This window comes from Podarcis muralis, chromosome 3, assembly GCF_964188315.1.
Source record: "Podarcis muralis chromosome 3, rPodMur119.hap1.1, whole genome shotgun sequence".
In the NCBI taxonomy this organism is placed as follows: domain Eukaryota; kingdom Metazoa; phylum Chordata; class Lepidosauria; order Squamata; family Lacertidae; genus Podarcis; species Podarcis muralis.
The window spans coordinates 89,953,372-89,967,319 of NC_135657.1; the positions used below are offsets into that span (position 1 = coordinate 89,953,372).

A 13,948-nucleotide genomic window follows, 5' to 3' on the forward strand; every position below is an offset into this window, starting at 1 on the left:
ATTCCGGAATCAGAATTGGTACTAAACAGGCTGACCAGAACAGCAATCCTAAATGCAGGAAGTCAAGGTCCAAAATCCCTATTGGCTAATCTGAGAATGGTCATAGGCAAAATATGATCCAGATAAACACAGTTCCTGTTGATTTTTAATTCTAAAGACCACATTCTCACATTGAACTCATTACCCCATGCCTGATCCAACCTCATATACTGGGCCTGGCCCAAAATTTAACTCTGTTTCCCAAACTTGAGTCTTCATCTGTTTTTGGACTACATCCCTAGCTAACAAGGTCAGGGATGATGGGAATTGTAGTCCAAAACCAGATAGAGACTCAAGTTTGGGAAGCATTGAATTCTAACTGAAGTTTGCTCAGCAAGCAATTTATTACAGGGCAATACTAAGTTGTATTACATTTTTTGCAGGCATTATTTTCTATTGATGAAAGGGATGGAAATAACGTAGAGAAATGTCTATAAAAAGCAGCAAGTATAACACATCATTTAACTGCTATTTATTTTCATAAACATGAGGTATTTCAAAGTGCTATAAAGATGCAGCACTAAATGTACATCGTTGGAAGAAATTAAACACAGAACTTTGCAATTACCCAGTTCTATGCAACAAACATTAACAAATACATTAACTGGAAGAAACAGGCTAGGAAAAAAAGGCATATATAGTAAATTTTCTTTACAAAAGTTTTCTTAGTTCAAAAAAGTGATAAAGTAATATCTACTCAAAACTTTCCACAACCATTTTCATACGAAAATATAAGTATCAAATTTAGTTATGTATCAGCGTCATACTAAAGTATACAGGCAGTGTAAGAATTAGTACAGTACATAACAGAGATTAACAATATATTTGCATACAAAAACATGCTCCTCAAACATTGAGGTATTACAGTACTTAGGTATGAACTTCCAGTCTAATATTGGTAGCAAAAAGTCACCTCTCATAACCCAAGACATGTACAAAAGGCAAGTGTGGGTGTGTATTTTATTTACAGAGGTGTGGCTTGTTCCCCACTCTCTCCCCGCCTCCCCCCCCCCAGGGTACAAAATGGTTTTGCCCCATAACACCTGGTAGAACATAAGCACCATTTAAAAAGGAATGAATATTTCCAAACTCAACTGGATGTCATAAGCAGATCCAAAGGCTCACAACATTGATAAAGAACATATACAGTTCTAAGAGGAAATACAAAAGGCATCCCCGTCACGGTTTGGCAGTCTCTTCCAATTCGGAGACTGGATTGAAAAGTAAAACCAACATTCTTAACGTCAAAAAACATAACTCTCTTTAAGGAATCAAAAATGTGCAAAGTGGCAGTGGCTGTCCAGATCAGACAATTTTAAAAAACGAAACAAAAAAACAACGCTGTTATTTATTTTTTTAATATCTCCTTTTTTGTGTGTTTTTAGCAAGTCTGCATGTGCTCCAATTTTTTTATCAGCTGCTGTTGTCTGACTTGCAGTTTTTCCTTTTCTAGCAACAACTTGTGCTCCTCAGCGTGTAGCGAATGAACGTACTCGGTGGCTTTTTTCAAGATGATGACTTTTGCCGCCTTCTCGTTTTTCACCAGTTCCGGCACATGGTCCCTAAGCGTGAGGAAACTCGACCTCAGGTCGTTGCGCCGCTGGCGCTCCAAGATGTTGTGGTTACGCCGGCGCTCGCTGTCTTCCGAATCGGAGCTTCGGGGACTGGAGCTCTTGGCCTTGGGTTGGGTCATGGCTTTGACGGGACGGGGCGCTTCAGTTTTTAGCTTTTTCTGGGGCGGCACCTCCTCGCTTTCGATGTAAGGCGAAGGCGCGGCGTAGTTATGCTGCTGGTGAATAGGGGCACAGCGCTTGAGGAGGACTTCGTTGGGCTGAGTTCTCACGGAGGCAAAAGAGGTGGCGCTTCTGGGGCGCGTCGCAACTGTGAGGGTGGTCACGGCCTTGTAGGATGAGGACCGCCTCTTTTCCACAGTGACCACGTCGATTTCCTCGTCGTCCTCCTCTTCTTCGTCATCTTCATCTTTTAACACATCGGGGAGAGAGAGAAGAAACAGGGAGATGTTACCATCTCAGGAAAGCACACCAGAAGGCTCTCAAGCATTTAGCATTAATTAGCATATATGTGTGCGAAATGAAAGCAATTCCCAAGGCAAATGCCCATGTATAAATATTTAAGCAACGCAAAAGAGGCAGGGAAACAGCATTTAAAGGTAAAAGAGAAAGGACTTCGTATACATGTGCCTTAGAGGCTACATGCTATTCTATATAGTTCTGCAGGTCTTGTAACCAAGATGTAGCTCTAGATCCACATGAAATAGCACAAAGCACTGGATTTCAAGCTGTGCAGGAAAGCAGATAAATTTGCAACCCAAATAATCATAGGAGGATGAAAATAAATCTGGAAACGAAATACCCTAATTTGCATTTTAAGCTACCAGTCTGTGCTCTAAATTGCACGGACAATACAAGCAGGCACACAATGCACATTAAATGTACACACACGCACATCTTGCTTGACTGAAAAGGGACTGGGAAACCAAACAATTGCTGGATTTGTTCTAACAGGGAATGCAGAGCTCTTCCAGTTGGTAGCCAAAGTTTTGGTTTACTGCCAGGAAGACAGCTGTTGGGAGGAAATGCTCCTTCACTCAAAGCTGTCAAGATGCAGACATGAAGGGAGCAGCGAGTGTTTTGAAACAGGAGGCTGTTCGTCAACTTTATGATTCTGGTCATAGGGATACTCTGATTTACATATGAGAAGCTGTGTTTATTACTATCCCTCTCTCCCACCAGGAGTGTAAATGTTTCACTTAACTTGTAGCTCAGCATTTTGTATTTCTGCCCTGCTAAAACACCTGCTAAATTGCTGGACGATGAGGGAAAGCATGAATTTTTGATGCCTCGTGCAAAATAAACAATCCATGCCCAGCACAAAAGAGCAAATCGCTCTTGTGTTTTCACAATACGCTGTTGCATGCAAAACTTGTATATATGGCAGCAGAAATGGAACCAGGTGCAGAACTGCAGTGATGTTTAGCATAAATATGTTGTAGGCTTGCAGATTTATTTTTTAAAATGAATTTCTTCCATCCATCCATCATCAGCACTGCAAAGTTTGTGTGTAAGGTAGGAGGAACCCATACAACTGTCTGGAACGGGAGTCCCCAAGGGAAACTTTTTTGGTAAGAATAATGATCTGAGAGAGGCATGTACCCTGCCACCTACTGGTCATGCTTTGTAATGTTTCTAGCAGGGAAGCAATAAACTCACTTACCAGTTTGGAAAGCCAGTCTAGATTATTATTTTATTAATCTTTTTTAAAAAAAATAATAATGCAAGCAGACTACATTCTACAAGCATTTTCTCCCTATGAAACAAACGCAGTAGCCCTATGTATCCTGTCTTTGCAGAGCTCCTGGGCATAAATATCAGCAGCATTCATTACCCCTCCCTCAATTCCACAAGAGTCAAATGGCCTCTCCTTCCTGGTGTCTCCCCCTCCCACCTCTGCTTTAAACCTCTCTTTCCACCTTATTGCTTTGTAGCAGAAGGTTCACCTCGAGATCAGACCACCTTGGGCATAGCTCAAATGGTTAAGAGTGCTGTACTGATAAAACGCCAAGGTTGCAGGTTCAATCCTGCTGCATATTCCTGCATTGCAGGGAAGAACCACAAGGTTCCTTCCAGCTCTAGAATTCTGTGAGTAACTTCCACTCAGTCTTACTATTCCTGAGACATGACCTATAGGAATATACAGATCTGCATACTTTGGTTTGGTGTGTAAAGGGGGGGGGGGGGGGAGGGGTAAACCTTAGTTATGATTTGGATGCAGGAAACAACCAGAAGAGATCATTTCCTTGTTCTCTAGGTAAAGAGGCAGCTCTGTCCAAATGCACCAGCCTAATGGAGATGCACTGGGATCATTCAACAGCATTGGTGATCAGCCACCCAACCACCCAGCTTCCTATCGATTCACAGGATCATAACCCTGAGGACCTTTAAGTCCAACCCCCTGCAATGCAGCCGTCCCATTCGGGGATCGAACCTGCAACCCCTGGAGTTATCAGCACCCTGCTCTAACCAACTGAGCTATCCAGGCATAGCTGTCGCCACTCTGGCTGGTGGCACAACTGAAGCAAGGCAGCTGTGCTACTGTGCTGGCTTGCTGTGAGGGGCAGGGGGAAGAGCGTTGCAAGTCGAAACACCCCCCCCCCAATGGAGCGGGAAAGCATGTGGCTATTTACCGGAATCGCTGAGCGTGTCATCGCCAGAGCTGCTGCCGGTCCGGCTGTCACTGGCTGCGCTTGGGTGGCAGCCGCTGTGCTGAGCAGGAGCCGCCACCCCTGGAACCGCCTCGCTGCCGCCGCCAAGGTTCCCCCGGATCCCAGCCGCTGCAGCAGGAGCAGCCGGCTCCCTCTTGTTCATAGGGAAGGGGAAAACCACGGCTGGATCCACGCACTCCGATACAGAGTTGTTCAGCTGCGCCTGGCTGCTGCTGCTGCCATTGTTCGCAGAGCTGCTGGCGGTGGCGGCGGTGGCTGCAGCAGCGGCGGCGGCAGCAGCAGCAGAGAGGGCTGCAGACCCAGCTGTGGCCGGCGCGACAGCTGTTCCTCCTTTGCTCTGCGGCTTCTCGTTGGCCGCTGCCCTCTCCAGCTTCTCGCTGGCGGAAAAGCCGCTCCACATGCAGTCCTGGATGATGATGGCGTTCAGGTTGCTGTTCTCCCCCAAGCCGGTCTCGAAGGAGTCCCCTCCATCGCCGCCGCCCCACAGGTCCGCTTCCGGGGGCAAGAGCAGCAATTCCGAAGCCCAGTCCAGAGGGTCGGCGGTTCGGAACCCCCCTAGAGTCCCCGCCCCGCCCCAACTCGAAACGGGGGCTCCCCCGGGGGGGTTTTCTTGCAGACCTGCCGGGCTGGGAGACAAGGGAGGTGTAGGCAGTAGCTCGAACTTTTTCCAGATGTCCTCCCCCGGGGGAGCAGAGTCCGGACCGCACAAATAAAAATCATCTTCGTCCGGGTAGAAGCAAGGCTGCAAGGAGTCGAATTCAAGGTCTGGGTTTTTACTGACCATCCCTGGCATCTCGGCGTACTTTCCTTCCGAGAAGAAATCTTGTGTTTTGTTTTTCCCCAACTTGGTGTGAAAGGAGATGCACCCCCCCAATCGCCTTTCCAGGCAGGATCACAAACTAAGCAGGAGAGAAGTGGGAGGGAAAAAAACAAAAAAACAAATTAGACTTAAAAAAAAAATCAGAAACACACACCTATCCTGTGATACAGTCCTACAGAAACAAAAGCTCTCCCCCCACATACAGCAACAGTTCCCGGGTTTCTTCTACCTTCTGTAGGGAAACAGCAGGGAAATCTGAGCAGGGCTATATGAATGTACAAGGACTTGTCTTCAACTCCTGCATGCTGCTGTCTCTCAAGTCTGCTCCTTGGGGCGCACCCCCTTCAATCCGGGGAGGGGAGGAAATGTTCACAGATGCAGAGAGAAATTCATCCAGCGGCAGACACCGTGGGGGGGGGGGGAGAGAACCCACCCACCCTCTGGATATTCGAGCAAAGTAAGAGGAAGTTTCTGCCCTCTTTTGTCATCTGCAGGCTACGCAGAGAGAGGGAAAAGGAGGACGACGGATGTTGGGAGGGGGGGGAATGGAGGGGAGAGGCGCGCTCGGCGCTACTTTGCAAATTGCCATTCCGTTCACTCCCAAGCGCGCTTCCAGAAACCCACACGCAGAGAGGGGAGTAGGAAGGCGAACTAGGAAGTCTCCCAAAGCACCAGCAGCATTATGCAACAGAATGAAATTCATTCACACACACCAACACAGCCTCTCAATATAGGCGACAGGAAGTTTTTGCGCCACACTGATTGTGGGCAGGCAGGGTGGTTGGGGAGGAAGGGGGAAATATATATATATATATATATATATATATAGCGTTGTCAATTGCGAAAAAAATTAAACAGAAAAACACTACAAGTTCCAACCCAGGCATCTACGATTTTGCAGGCATATTTTAAAACGGACAACACACGCACCGAAGCGCACCTCTCCATTCTGCGCGCAAAAAGCAGGATTGCGCCAGTCCAGACATGTAAAAGTCTGCAATAGGTTTCCACCAAAGCAAAAACAAAACAAAAACCCCGTCCATGCTGCATGGACGTCGCGGGCACCGGGATATTAAAGGAAAGCAGGGGAGGGAGGAGAGGAAAGCGGGGGAGGTTTTCTCTTTTTTTTCCTTTCTGAAATGAAGCCCGGGATCAATAGCAATAATAACTGCTCGGAACGGAAAAGCTTTCCCGACCGGAGCTCGCCAAAGCAACCCACACCGCGGATACGAAGCCATCCCAGCTGCTGCTCTCGCCTGCCCCGCCCCCCTGATCGCTCCCACTATTGTACACGAGAGATCGCCACTATTTATTATTATATTTCACCTCCACCCAAGGCTTGCTAAATTTCCTCGCGCGGAACGCAGCAAAGGGCACAAAAGCGCAGACGCGCGCAAGCTCCTCGCGCAGCCACATCAACAGTTTTAAGCGCGCGGTGGGAGGGCGGGAGGGGGGGGGAGGCGGCGGAAATAAATAAAAATAAACCGCAGCATGGTTGGCTTGCGATGAATGAGGGAAACAACAAACAACAACAACACACGCATAGACAACGCGCCAGCCATCAGGAGACACAACACAACACACCCAACAGCACCCCACCTCTCCAAATTGAGGATGGGCTGCATCGGTTAAGACAGATTTTATTCTCTTCTTTTTTTCCCCCCTCTCCCAAGTGGCTCTTTTTGCATACACCCGCGCGCGCGCGCACCCGGGCACATCTTACCTGCTGGATGGCGGTGGCTGCTGCACGGAAAATGGGTGGGTGCGTGGGGGGCGAGGGAGAGAGGACTGGGGGTGGGGGGCGCGCGAGTTAAGCCCGAGGATGTCCTTGCACTTTCCAGAGCACCAGCAAGCCCGGTCGACCCCCCCACCCTCCAGCCGGGCTTAAGCCTCCGCATCCACCCTTGCTTGCAGACAGATGACTGTCACTGAGTGGGCTTTGAAGCTCTTGTATGTTATTAACTACAAAAAAAAAAAAAAAAAATCCTGACACACCCGGGGAGGGAAAGGGGGGGGGAGTGGAAGAGAGAGGGAGAGATCCAGCCTTAACCCCACCCCCCTGATTTCCATAAAAGCAGGGGAGGTGCCAGGCATTTGGCGCCAAAATCCCCTCTGCTGCTTCTTTTCTTCTCTTTGCAAAGCGGCGGCAGGAGAGGCGCTTGCAAAAGAAATGCAAAGCCGCCGACGCGCACTCCCGCTGGGTTTTGCTCCGCCGCCTGATCGTGGGTGGGTCGCGCACTTTGCAAAGGAGAGGAGGCGTCTCTCTTTCTCTCTCCCCCCCCCCCCCCGCACCACCAGTTGGCAATGCCAACCGACCTGGTGGATCTAGGTGCAAGTTTACTCGGGTGCAAACCTCGCAGGGAGCAGCTCCTCATGGAAGATAAACGCCGTGCGTGACAAGCGCCCGCCTCCTTCCCGGTGTCATCCTGCCCTCTTCCACCTCCCTCCCAATGTATTTTATTTTAATTTTTTGCACAAGATTTTTATTTTATTTTGCAAAGCTTCCGTTCAGGCGAGGAATTTTGCAGAAGGAAGCAGGGAGAGAGAGAGGTGGTGGGTGGGGTAGGGTGGGGGGGAACACGATAATTGCCTGGGTTTTGTCTCAGGCTTTGTTGCAAGTATGCGTTGACCTGGGATTGCGTAGTACGGGAGAAAGAGGGAAGCTGCAGCTTCTTCGTCCTTAAACGGACAAGTGCCTGCGGAAGAGGTTTACCCTGGGGCTGCTGAGGGTAAAATAAATAATGCACCCCGCCTCCCCAAATTCCCCGAGCCTCTCCAGTTGTGTACATCCGTCTTTCGCCCCCCTCCTTGGCTTCCGACATTGTATACGAATCCTGCACAACGGTTGCAGGACAGAGCAGCTTCGCTCTGCAAAAGGCGACCCCTCGCGGATGCAGAAAGAGAAGCAAGCGTTCTGAACAATATCCGAGCGTAGGCAAACGTATTACATGTATGACCTCATCCAAGCTAGGTAAACATTGCGCGAGCAAGAGGTCCCGTTCTCCTTTTTTTGTTTTGTTTAATTTTCGTTTATTTATTTAGATTATTTACAACCCGCTTTCCGAATGGAATTCGCCGAAAGGGCACGTGCGTCTGCACACGGAGACAAACAGTTAAAAGTGCAATAAAATCAAATGGCAAGATAAGAGAAGAGGCAAATTGGAAGCACATGACATTAGAAACTACTGCTTCAAAAGAGAACACTCACCTAAGGTTATAATCCTGCAGAGGCTTATTCGGGAGTTAAGCCCCACTGAAATAAGGAGTCTTCTTATTAGCCATATACAGTGGTACCTCGGGTTAAGAACTTAATTCGTTCTGGAGGTCTGTTCTTAACCTGAAACTGTTCTTAACCTGAAGCACCACTTTAGCTAATGGGGCCTCCTGCTGCCGCCGCGCCGCCGGAACACGATTTCTGTTCTCATCCTGAAGCAAAGTGCTTAACCCGAGGTACTATTTCTGGGTTAGCGGAGTCTGTAACCTGAAGCGTATGTAACCTGAAGCATATGTAACCCGAGGTACCACTGTATAGGGTTGCCGTATAACCTTTTCCCCCCAGGATATGTCCTCTTTTTCATGGGTAGAGTCGTCATAGCTATCCATACTTAAAAGCAGAAGTCGGCCAACGCGTCCTCTTTTTTGCTCTTCAAAATGTGGCAACCCTAACAGAATTCTGCGGTACCAAAAGAAAAAAAAACCCTGTAGCGAAAAGTGATTTCACTAGCTGGGGTTGGGGGCAACACACGCACACACGCACACACAAATGTATGCCACACACAGGCACCAACTCTATGGGGCCCTGGTTCTTTTGGCATCCCCAATGACATTTTTAGCCATCCCCCATAGCGGGTGGTGCTGTGGGTTAAACCACAGAGCCTAGGGCTTGCCGATCAGAAGGTCGGCGGTTCAAATCCCCGCGACGGGGTGAGCTCTCATCGTTCGGTCCCAGCTCCTGCCCACCTAGAAGCCGAAAGCACGCCAGTGCAAGTAGATAAATAGGTACCACTCTGGCGGGAAGGTAAACGGCATTTCCGTGCGCTGCTCTGGTACGCCAGAAGCGGCTTAGTCATGCTGGCCACATGACCCGGAAGCTGTACACCGGCTCCATTGGCCAATAAGGAGAGATGAGCACCACAACCCCAGAGTCGGCCAAGACTGGACCTAATGGTCAGGGGTCCCTTTACCTTTACCTATATATTTTCTGCAAGTTGGCTCCTCCCTTGGGCACCCACCTCTTGCCACCGTCCCCCAGCTGATCGCCACCCTCTTTCCCCAGCTTGCTTCCCAGCTTTTGGCACCATTTCTGAACACATCTGAGCTGGGGCAGCTGGGGAGAGGCAGGCCAGCCGGCCAGTAGGAGAGGCCAGCGGCCGGGTTTGGAGTGGGGTGGCTGAGCAACCCAAAACTTATTGCATTTGGGTGAGGAGAAAGAGGCTAGTGTGTGGGGGAGAAGGGAAGGGTAGTACACTCCGCAGAAGTGCAGGGAGAGGGCAATCTTTTCTTCCAGTTGGCGCCTACAATGCCCAGATATCCTCAGTTGCAGATTTTAGGTGTGGGAAGGAGTATATGGCAAATTGTCTCCCTTAGGTATTCTGGTCCCAGACAGTACTATGCTTCAATGGTAAAATCCAGGCAACTCGAATTCAGCCCCCAAACAAATCAGCAACGAGGGGAGCTCAAGGAAAATAAGTGCTACATGCTCCCTAGATGTAACGCTGAAATTGTTGCATGCTGAGCCGGTTGCAGGTTCCAAACAGCCTCCAAGGGCAGCCCCTTGTGTAGTGCTTTACAGTAGTCCAGCTGGAAGATTTATCGGGCACACACTGGTCTTAGTACCTCAGAAAAGGCATAGCTGCCTAATGAACAGAAGCTGGCCATCCAGGATGAGGCTTAGGTCCAGAAACTTCTCTTTGCTGAATCTTTGAACTTTCAGCTCTAGTTGAAAACATCCCTCTTTTTTTGTTTTGTTGAAGCCATGCAGAAAATCTGGCATTGGTGGTGTGAGACTTGACAGGTGCTCCCGTCTGTTGTATGGCTTTGTCTTGTGTCGCACAAATGGTAAGAACACGATGTGGGTAGGCTGAAGGCTTCATTAACTTTTGTACATTTGCCTGTTCCCCGGTTTTTCAAGCTCGTGAGTCAGACCGAATGCTTGCGGTAATCAAATTTGGCTCCCATACTTCTTTATCCTCGGTTTCTGCCTCGCTCGGTACCGTAACAAAACAAAACAAAAATCACATTGATGCTACAACCTCAAATCTACATGGGAGTTTGTTTCACTGACAGCCACCTGCAGCTTTGAACGCGTTTCTTTTACTTACACACCCAAGTTTTCTTTGTGGATCAGAAGGGAAATTTTCAGTCTCCCGGTCGCATGCTGAATTGATTTCTGTTCCTGCCCCCTCCCCTTTGTTGAGCACACAAGCTTCCCTTAATGATGGGTTCTCTAGGTACAATTGTCAAAACCATTATGTAATTGAAGTAACTCACTCCATGGCTTCCCAGCACTGCACAGAAATGGCCCATAGAAGCCATCTGCGTCCTGATTACAAAGGACTTGAGTCTGAACGCTCGCAGGCTTCAGCAAAGCAATCTGGGAGCAGGGCTTCTGCGGAGTTTGGGGTTCAGGTATTACAGTTTGCTCTCGAAGTGCCTGTCATCCGATGCATATTGAGAGTGCAAAAGTAATAATAATAATTCTCTTTCATCTGCAAAAAAAAAAAAGTTATTTCCTGTTATCGCAATGGGTGGTACGTCTGCAGGCAAGGAGAAGTTGTACATTGTGACAACTTTGAGAAGTTGTCGTATCTGTCTTGAGTGTTCGGTGGATTCCTCCCAGGGAAAACCAAGCCACCCAACATCAGGAACAGAAGACAAGTCCTAATACATCTCCTGGAGGTATTTACCGTATTTTTCGGACTATTGGACGCACCGGTCCATAGGACGCACCTAGATTTGGGGGGGGGAAATAAAGGCAAAAAAAATTTATTCCCCCCCCCGCCAGGCGCGGGGCTGGGGCGGGGAAGCCCGAGCTTCCCCCTCCCCCAGAACGGGACCCAGAGCCATGCCGAAGCTGCGCGCAGCTTTGGCATCACTCTGGGAGCTTGCGGGGCTGGGGGAGGAGGAAGCCTTCCGCCAGCCTCCAAACCATGTCGGGAGACAGCGGGATGGAGTGAGTTTGCGGGGCTGGCGACGGGGAGGAGCAGGCTTCTCCCCCGCCAGCCTTCTAGCCAAGTCGGGGGACAGTGGGAAAGGCGCGCTGCGCCTCTCCCGCTGTCCCCCGAGTTTGCGGGGCTGGCAACGGGGAGGAGCAGGCTTCTCCCCCCGCCAGCCTTCTAGCCAAGTCGGGGGACAGCGGGAGAGAGAGAGAGAGCCTCTCCCGCTGTCCCCCGAGCTTGTGGGGCTGGCGGTGGGGCTCTCCTGAAGCCTGGAGGTTGTGGGGCTGGTGGGGGGGAGAAGCAGGCTTGCTTCTCCCACCCCCAGCCTCCAGATCAGGTCGGGGAATAGCGGGATGGCGGAGCACCGCCATCCCGCTATTCCCCGACCTGATCTGGAGGTTGTGGGGCTGGGGGGGGGGGAGAAGCAGGCTTGCTTCTCCCACCCCCAGCCTCCAGATCAGGTCGGGGAATAGCGGGATGGCGGAGCACCGCCATCCCGCTATTTCCCGCTCTGATCTGGAGGTTGTGGGGCTGGGGGGGGGAGAAGCAGGCTTGCTTCTCCCACCCCCAGCCTCCAGATCAGGTCCGGGAATAGCGGGATGGCGGAGCACCGCCATCCCGCTATTTCCCGACCTGATCTGGAGGTTGTGGGGCTGGGGGGGGGGGGAGAAGCAGGCTTGCTTCTCCCACCCCCAGCCTCCAGATCAGGTCCGGGAATAGCGGGATGGCGGAGCACCGCCATCCCGCTATTTCCCGACCTGATCTGGAGGTTGTGGGGCTGGGGGGGGGGGAGAAGCAGGCTTGCTTCTCCCACCCCCAGCCTCCAGATCAGGTCGGGGAATAGCGGGATGGCGGAGCACCGCCATCCCGCTATTTCCCGACCTGATCTGGAGGTTGTGGGGCTGGGGGGGGGGAGAAGCAGGCTTGCTTCTCCCACCCCCAGCCTCCAGATCAGGTCGGGGAATAGCGGGATGGCGGAGCGCCGCCATCCCGCTATTCCACGACCTAATCTGGAGGTTGTGGGGCTGGGGGGGGGAGAAGCAGGCTTGCTTCTCCCACCCCCAGCCTCCAGATCAGGTCGGGGAATAGCGGGATGGCGGAGCGCCGCCATCCCGCTATTCCACGACCTAATCTGGAGGTTGTGGGGCTGGGGGGGGGGGAGAAGCAGGCTTGCTTCTCCCACCCCCAGCCTCCAGATCAGGTCGGGGAATAGCGGGATGGCGGAGCGCCGCCATCCCGCTATTCCACGACCTAATCTGGAGGTTGTGGGGCTGGGGGGGGGAGAAGCAGGCTTGCTTCTCCCACCCCCAGCCTCCAGATCAGGTCGGGGAATAGCGGGATGGCGGAGCGCCGCCATCCCGCTATTTCCCGACCTGATCTGGAGGTTGTGGGGCTGGGGGGGGGGGAAGCAGGCTTGCTTCTCCAGCCCCCAGCCTCCAGTTCAGGTCGGGGAATAGCGGGATGGCGGAGCGCCGCCATCCCGCTATTCCACAACCTGATCTGGAGGTTGTGGGGCTGGGGGGGGGGGAGAAGCAGGCTTGCTTCTCCCTCCCCCAGCCTCCAGATCAGGTCGGGGAATAGCGGGATGGCGGCGCTTCGCCATCCCCCTATCCCCCGAGCTTGTGGGGCTGGGGGGGGGGGGAGAAGCAGGCTTGCTTCTCCCCCCGCCAGCCTCCAGATCAGGTCGGGGAATAGCGGGGTGGCGGCTCTGCGCCTCCCCGCTGTCCCCAGCTTTTGGGTGCAGGCTGCTGCCCGCAAGCCTTGCGAGCCCGCGGGACATCCCGCCGGGCTTGCAAGACTTGGGATAGCTTCCTGAAGCCTGGAGAGCGAGAGGGGTCGGTGCGCACGGACCCCTCTCACTCTCCAGGCTTCAGCAAAAGCCTGCATTCGCACCATAGGACGCACACACATTTCCCCTTCATTTTTGGAGGGGAAAAAGTGCGTCCTATAGTGCGAAAAATACGGTAAGCAGACGATGCGTCAAGGATGCTGTAGTTGCTCCCTGCATTGGAGATCCAGCATTATTGCATCGAATGACCTCCAGGGCCGCTTTGAACACTGAGCATTCTAAACTCAACATAGTATTCTCTCCCATAGGAGTGAATAACATCCGTTCACATGGGATCAGCGTTCGAAACTCACCCCATTGTTCTAGGCGCGTTTTGCGATGGGGAATTTCATTAACGTGAGCAGTTTCTGAGCCTAAGGTTTCAGATTAAAACTTCCACTGCTGGAACGAAAGGAGGACCTTTTTGCGTGTTCAGACCCAGAGACCTCCCCTCTAAATAAACACACGTTTGACTCAAATTTTAGTTTTGGTTTTTGGCAGAATTTAGGCCACAACTTTATTGATTACAGAGAGTGAGTGGTTGCATAGGCTCTGGTTCGACTAGTTCCCTGCACCCTTGCAGATAGCGCTGACCCAGGGCACCAGCATATGTCAGCCAAGGGTGAACACCTGAGGCAGGTGAAAAGCCTGGGAACAGACTCTGTTCACCCCCCAGATGCTCCCCTGGACTCAGGCACAGACACAACCCCCTCTCAGGGGTTGACCAAACCAAATTGAGTCCCTGGATTCCTTTAATGGAATACCCTTCACATAGGGATGGTGAAATCGTTCTCCTATTCCTATCACCTGAACCAGTGCCTATCCACAACCTTACAAGTTGTGCCGAATTGCTACATGGC

The 13,948-nt window shown here is 51.3% G+C and overlaps 1 protein-coding gene across 3 annotated transcripts; it reads right to left on the minus strand.

The window, feature by feature from the left end:
* Positions 1-496: 496 nt before the first annotated feature.
* Positions 497-7,069, minus strand: MYCN (MYCN proto-oncogene, bHLH transcription factor). 3 transcript variants are annotated; one of them, XM_028722571.2, is made up of 3 exons: positions 6,826-7,069; positions 4,244-5,181; positions 497-2,019 (listed from the first exon to the last, which is right to left on the minus strand). In XM_028722571.2, the coding sequence occupies exons 2-3, from the start codon at positions 5,073-5,075 to the stop codon at positions 1,421-1,423; spliced, it is 1,431 nt and encodes a 476-aa protein (XP_028578404.2). In that variant the 5' UTR covers positions 5,076-5,181; positions 6,826-7,069; the 3' UTR covers positions 497-1,420. The 3 variants fall into 3 exon arrangements, with proteins under 3 accessions (XP_028578404.2, XP_028578405.2, XP_028578407.2); XM_028722572.2 differs by lacking the exon at positions 6,826-7,069 and adding an exon at positions 6,033-6,353; XM_028722574.2 differs by lacking the exon at positions 6,826-7,069 and adding an exon at positions 5,332-5,618.
* Between the last annotated feature and the right edge of the window lie 6,879 nt (positions 7,070-13,948).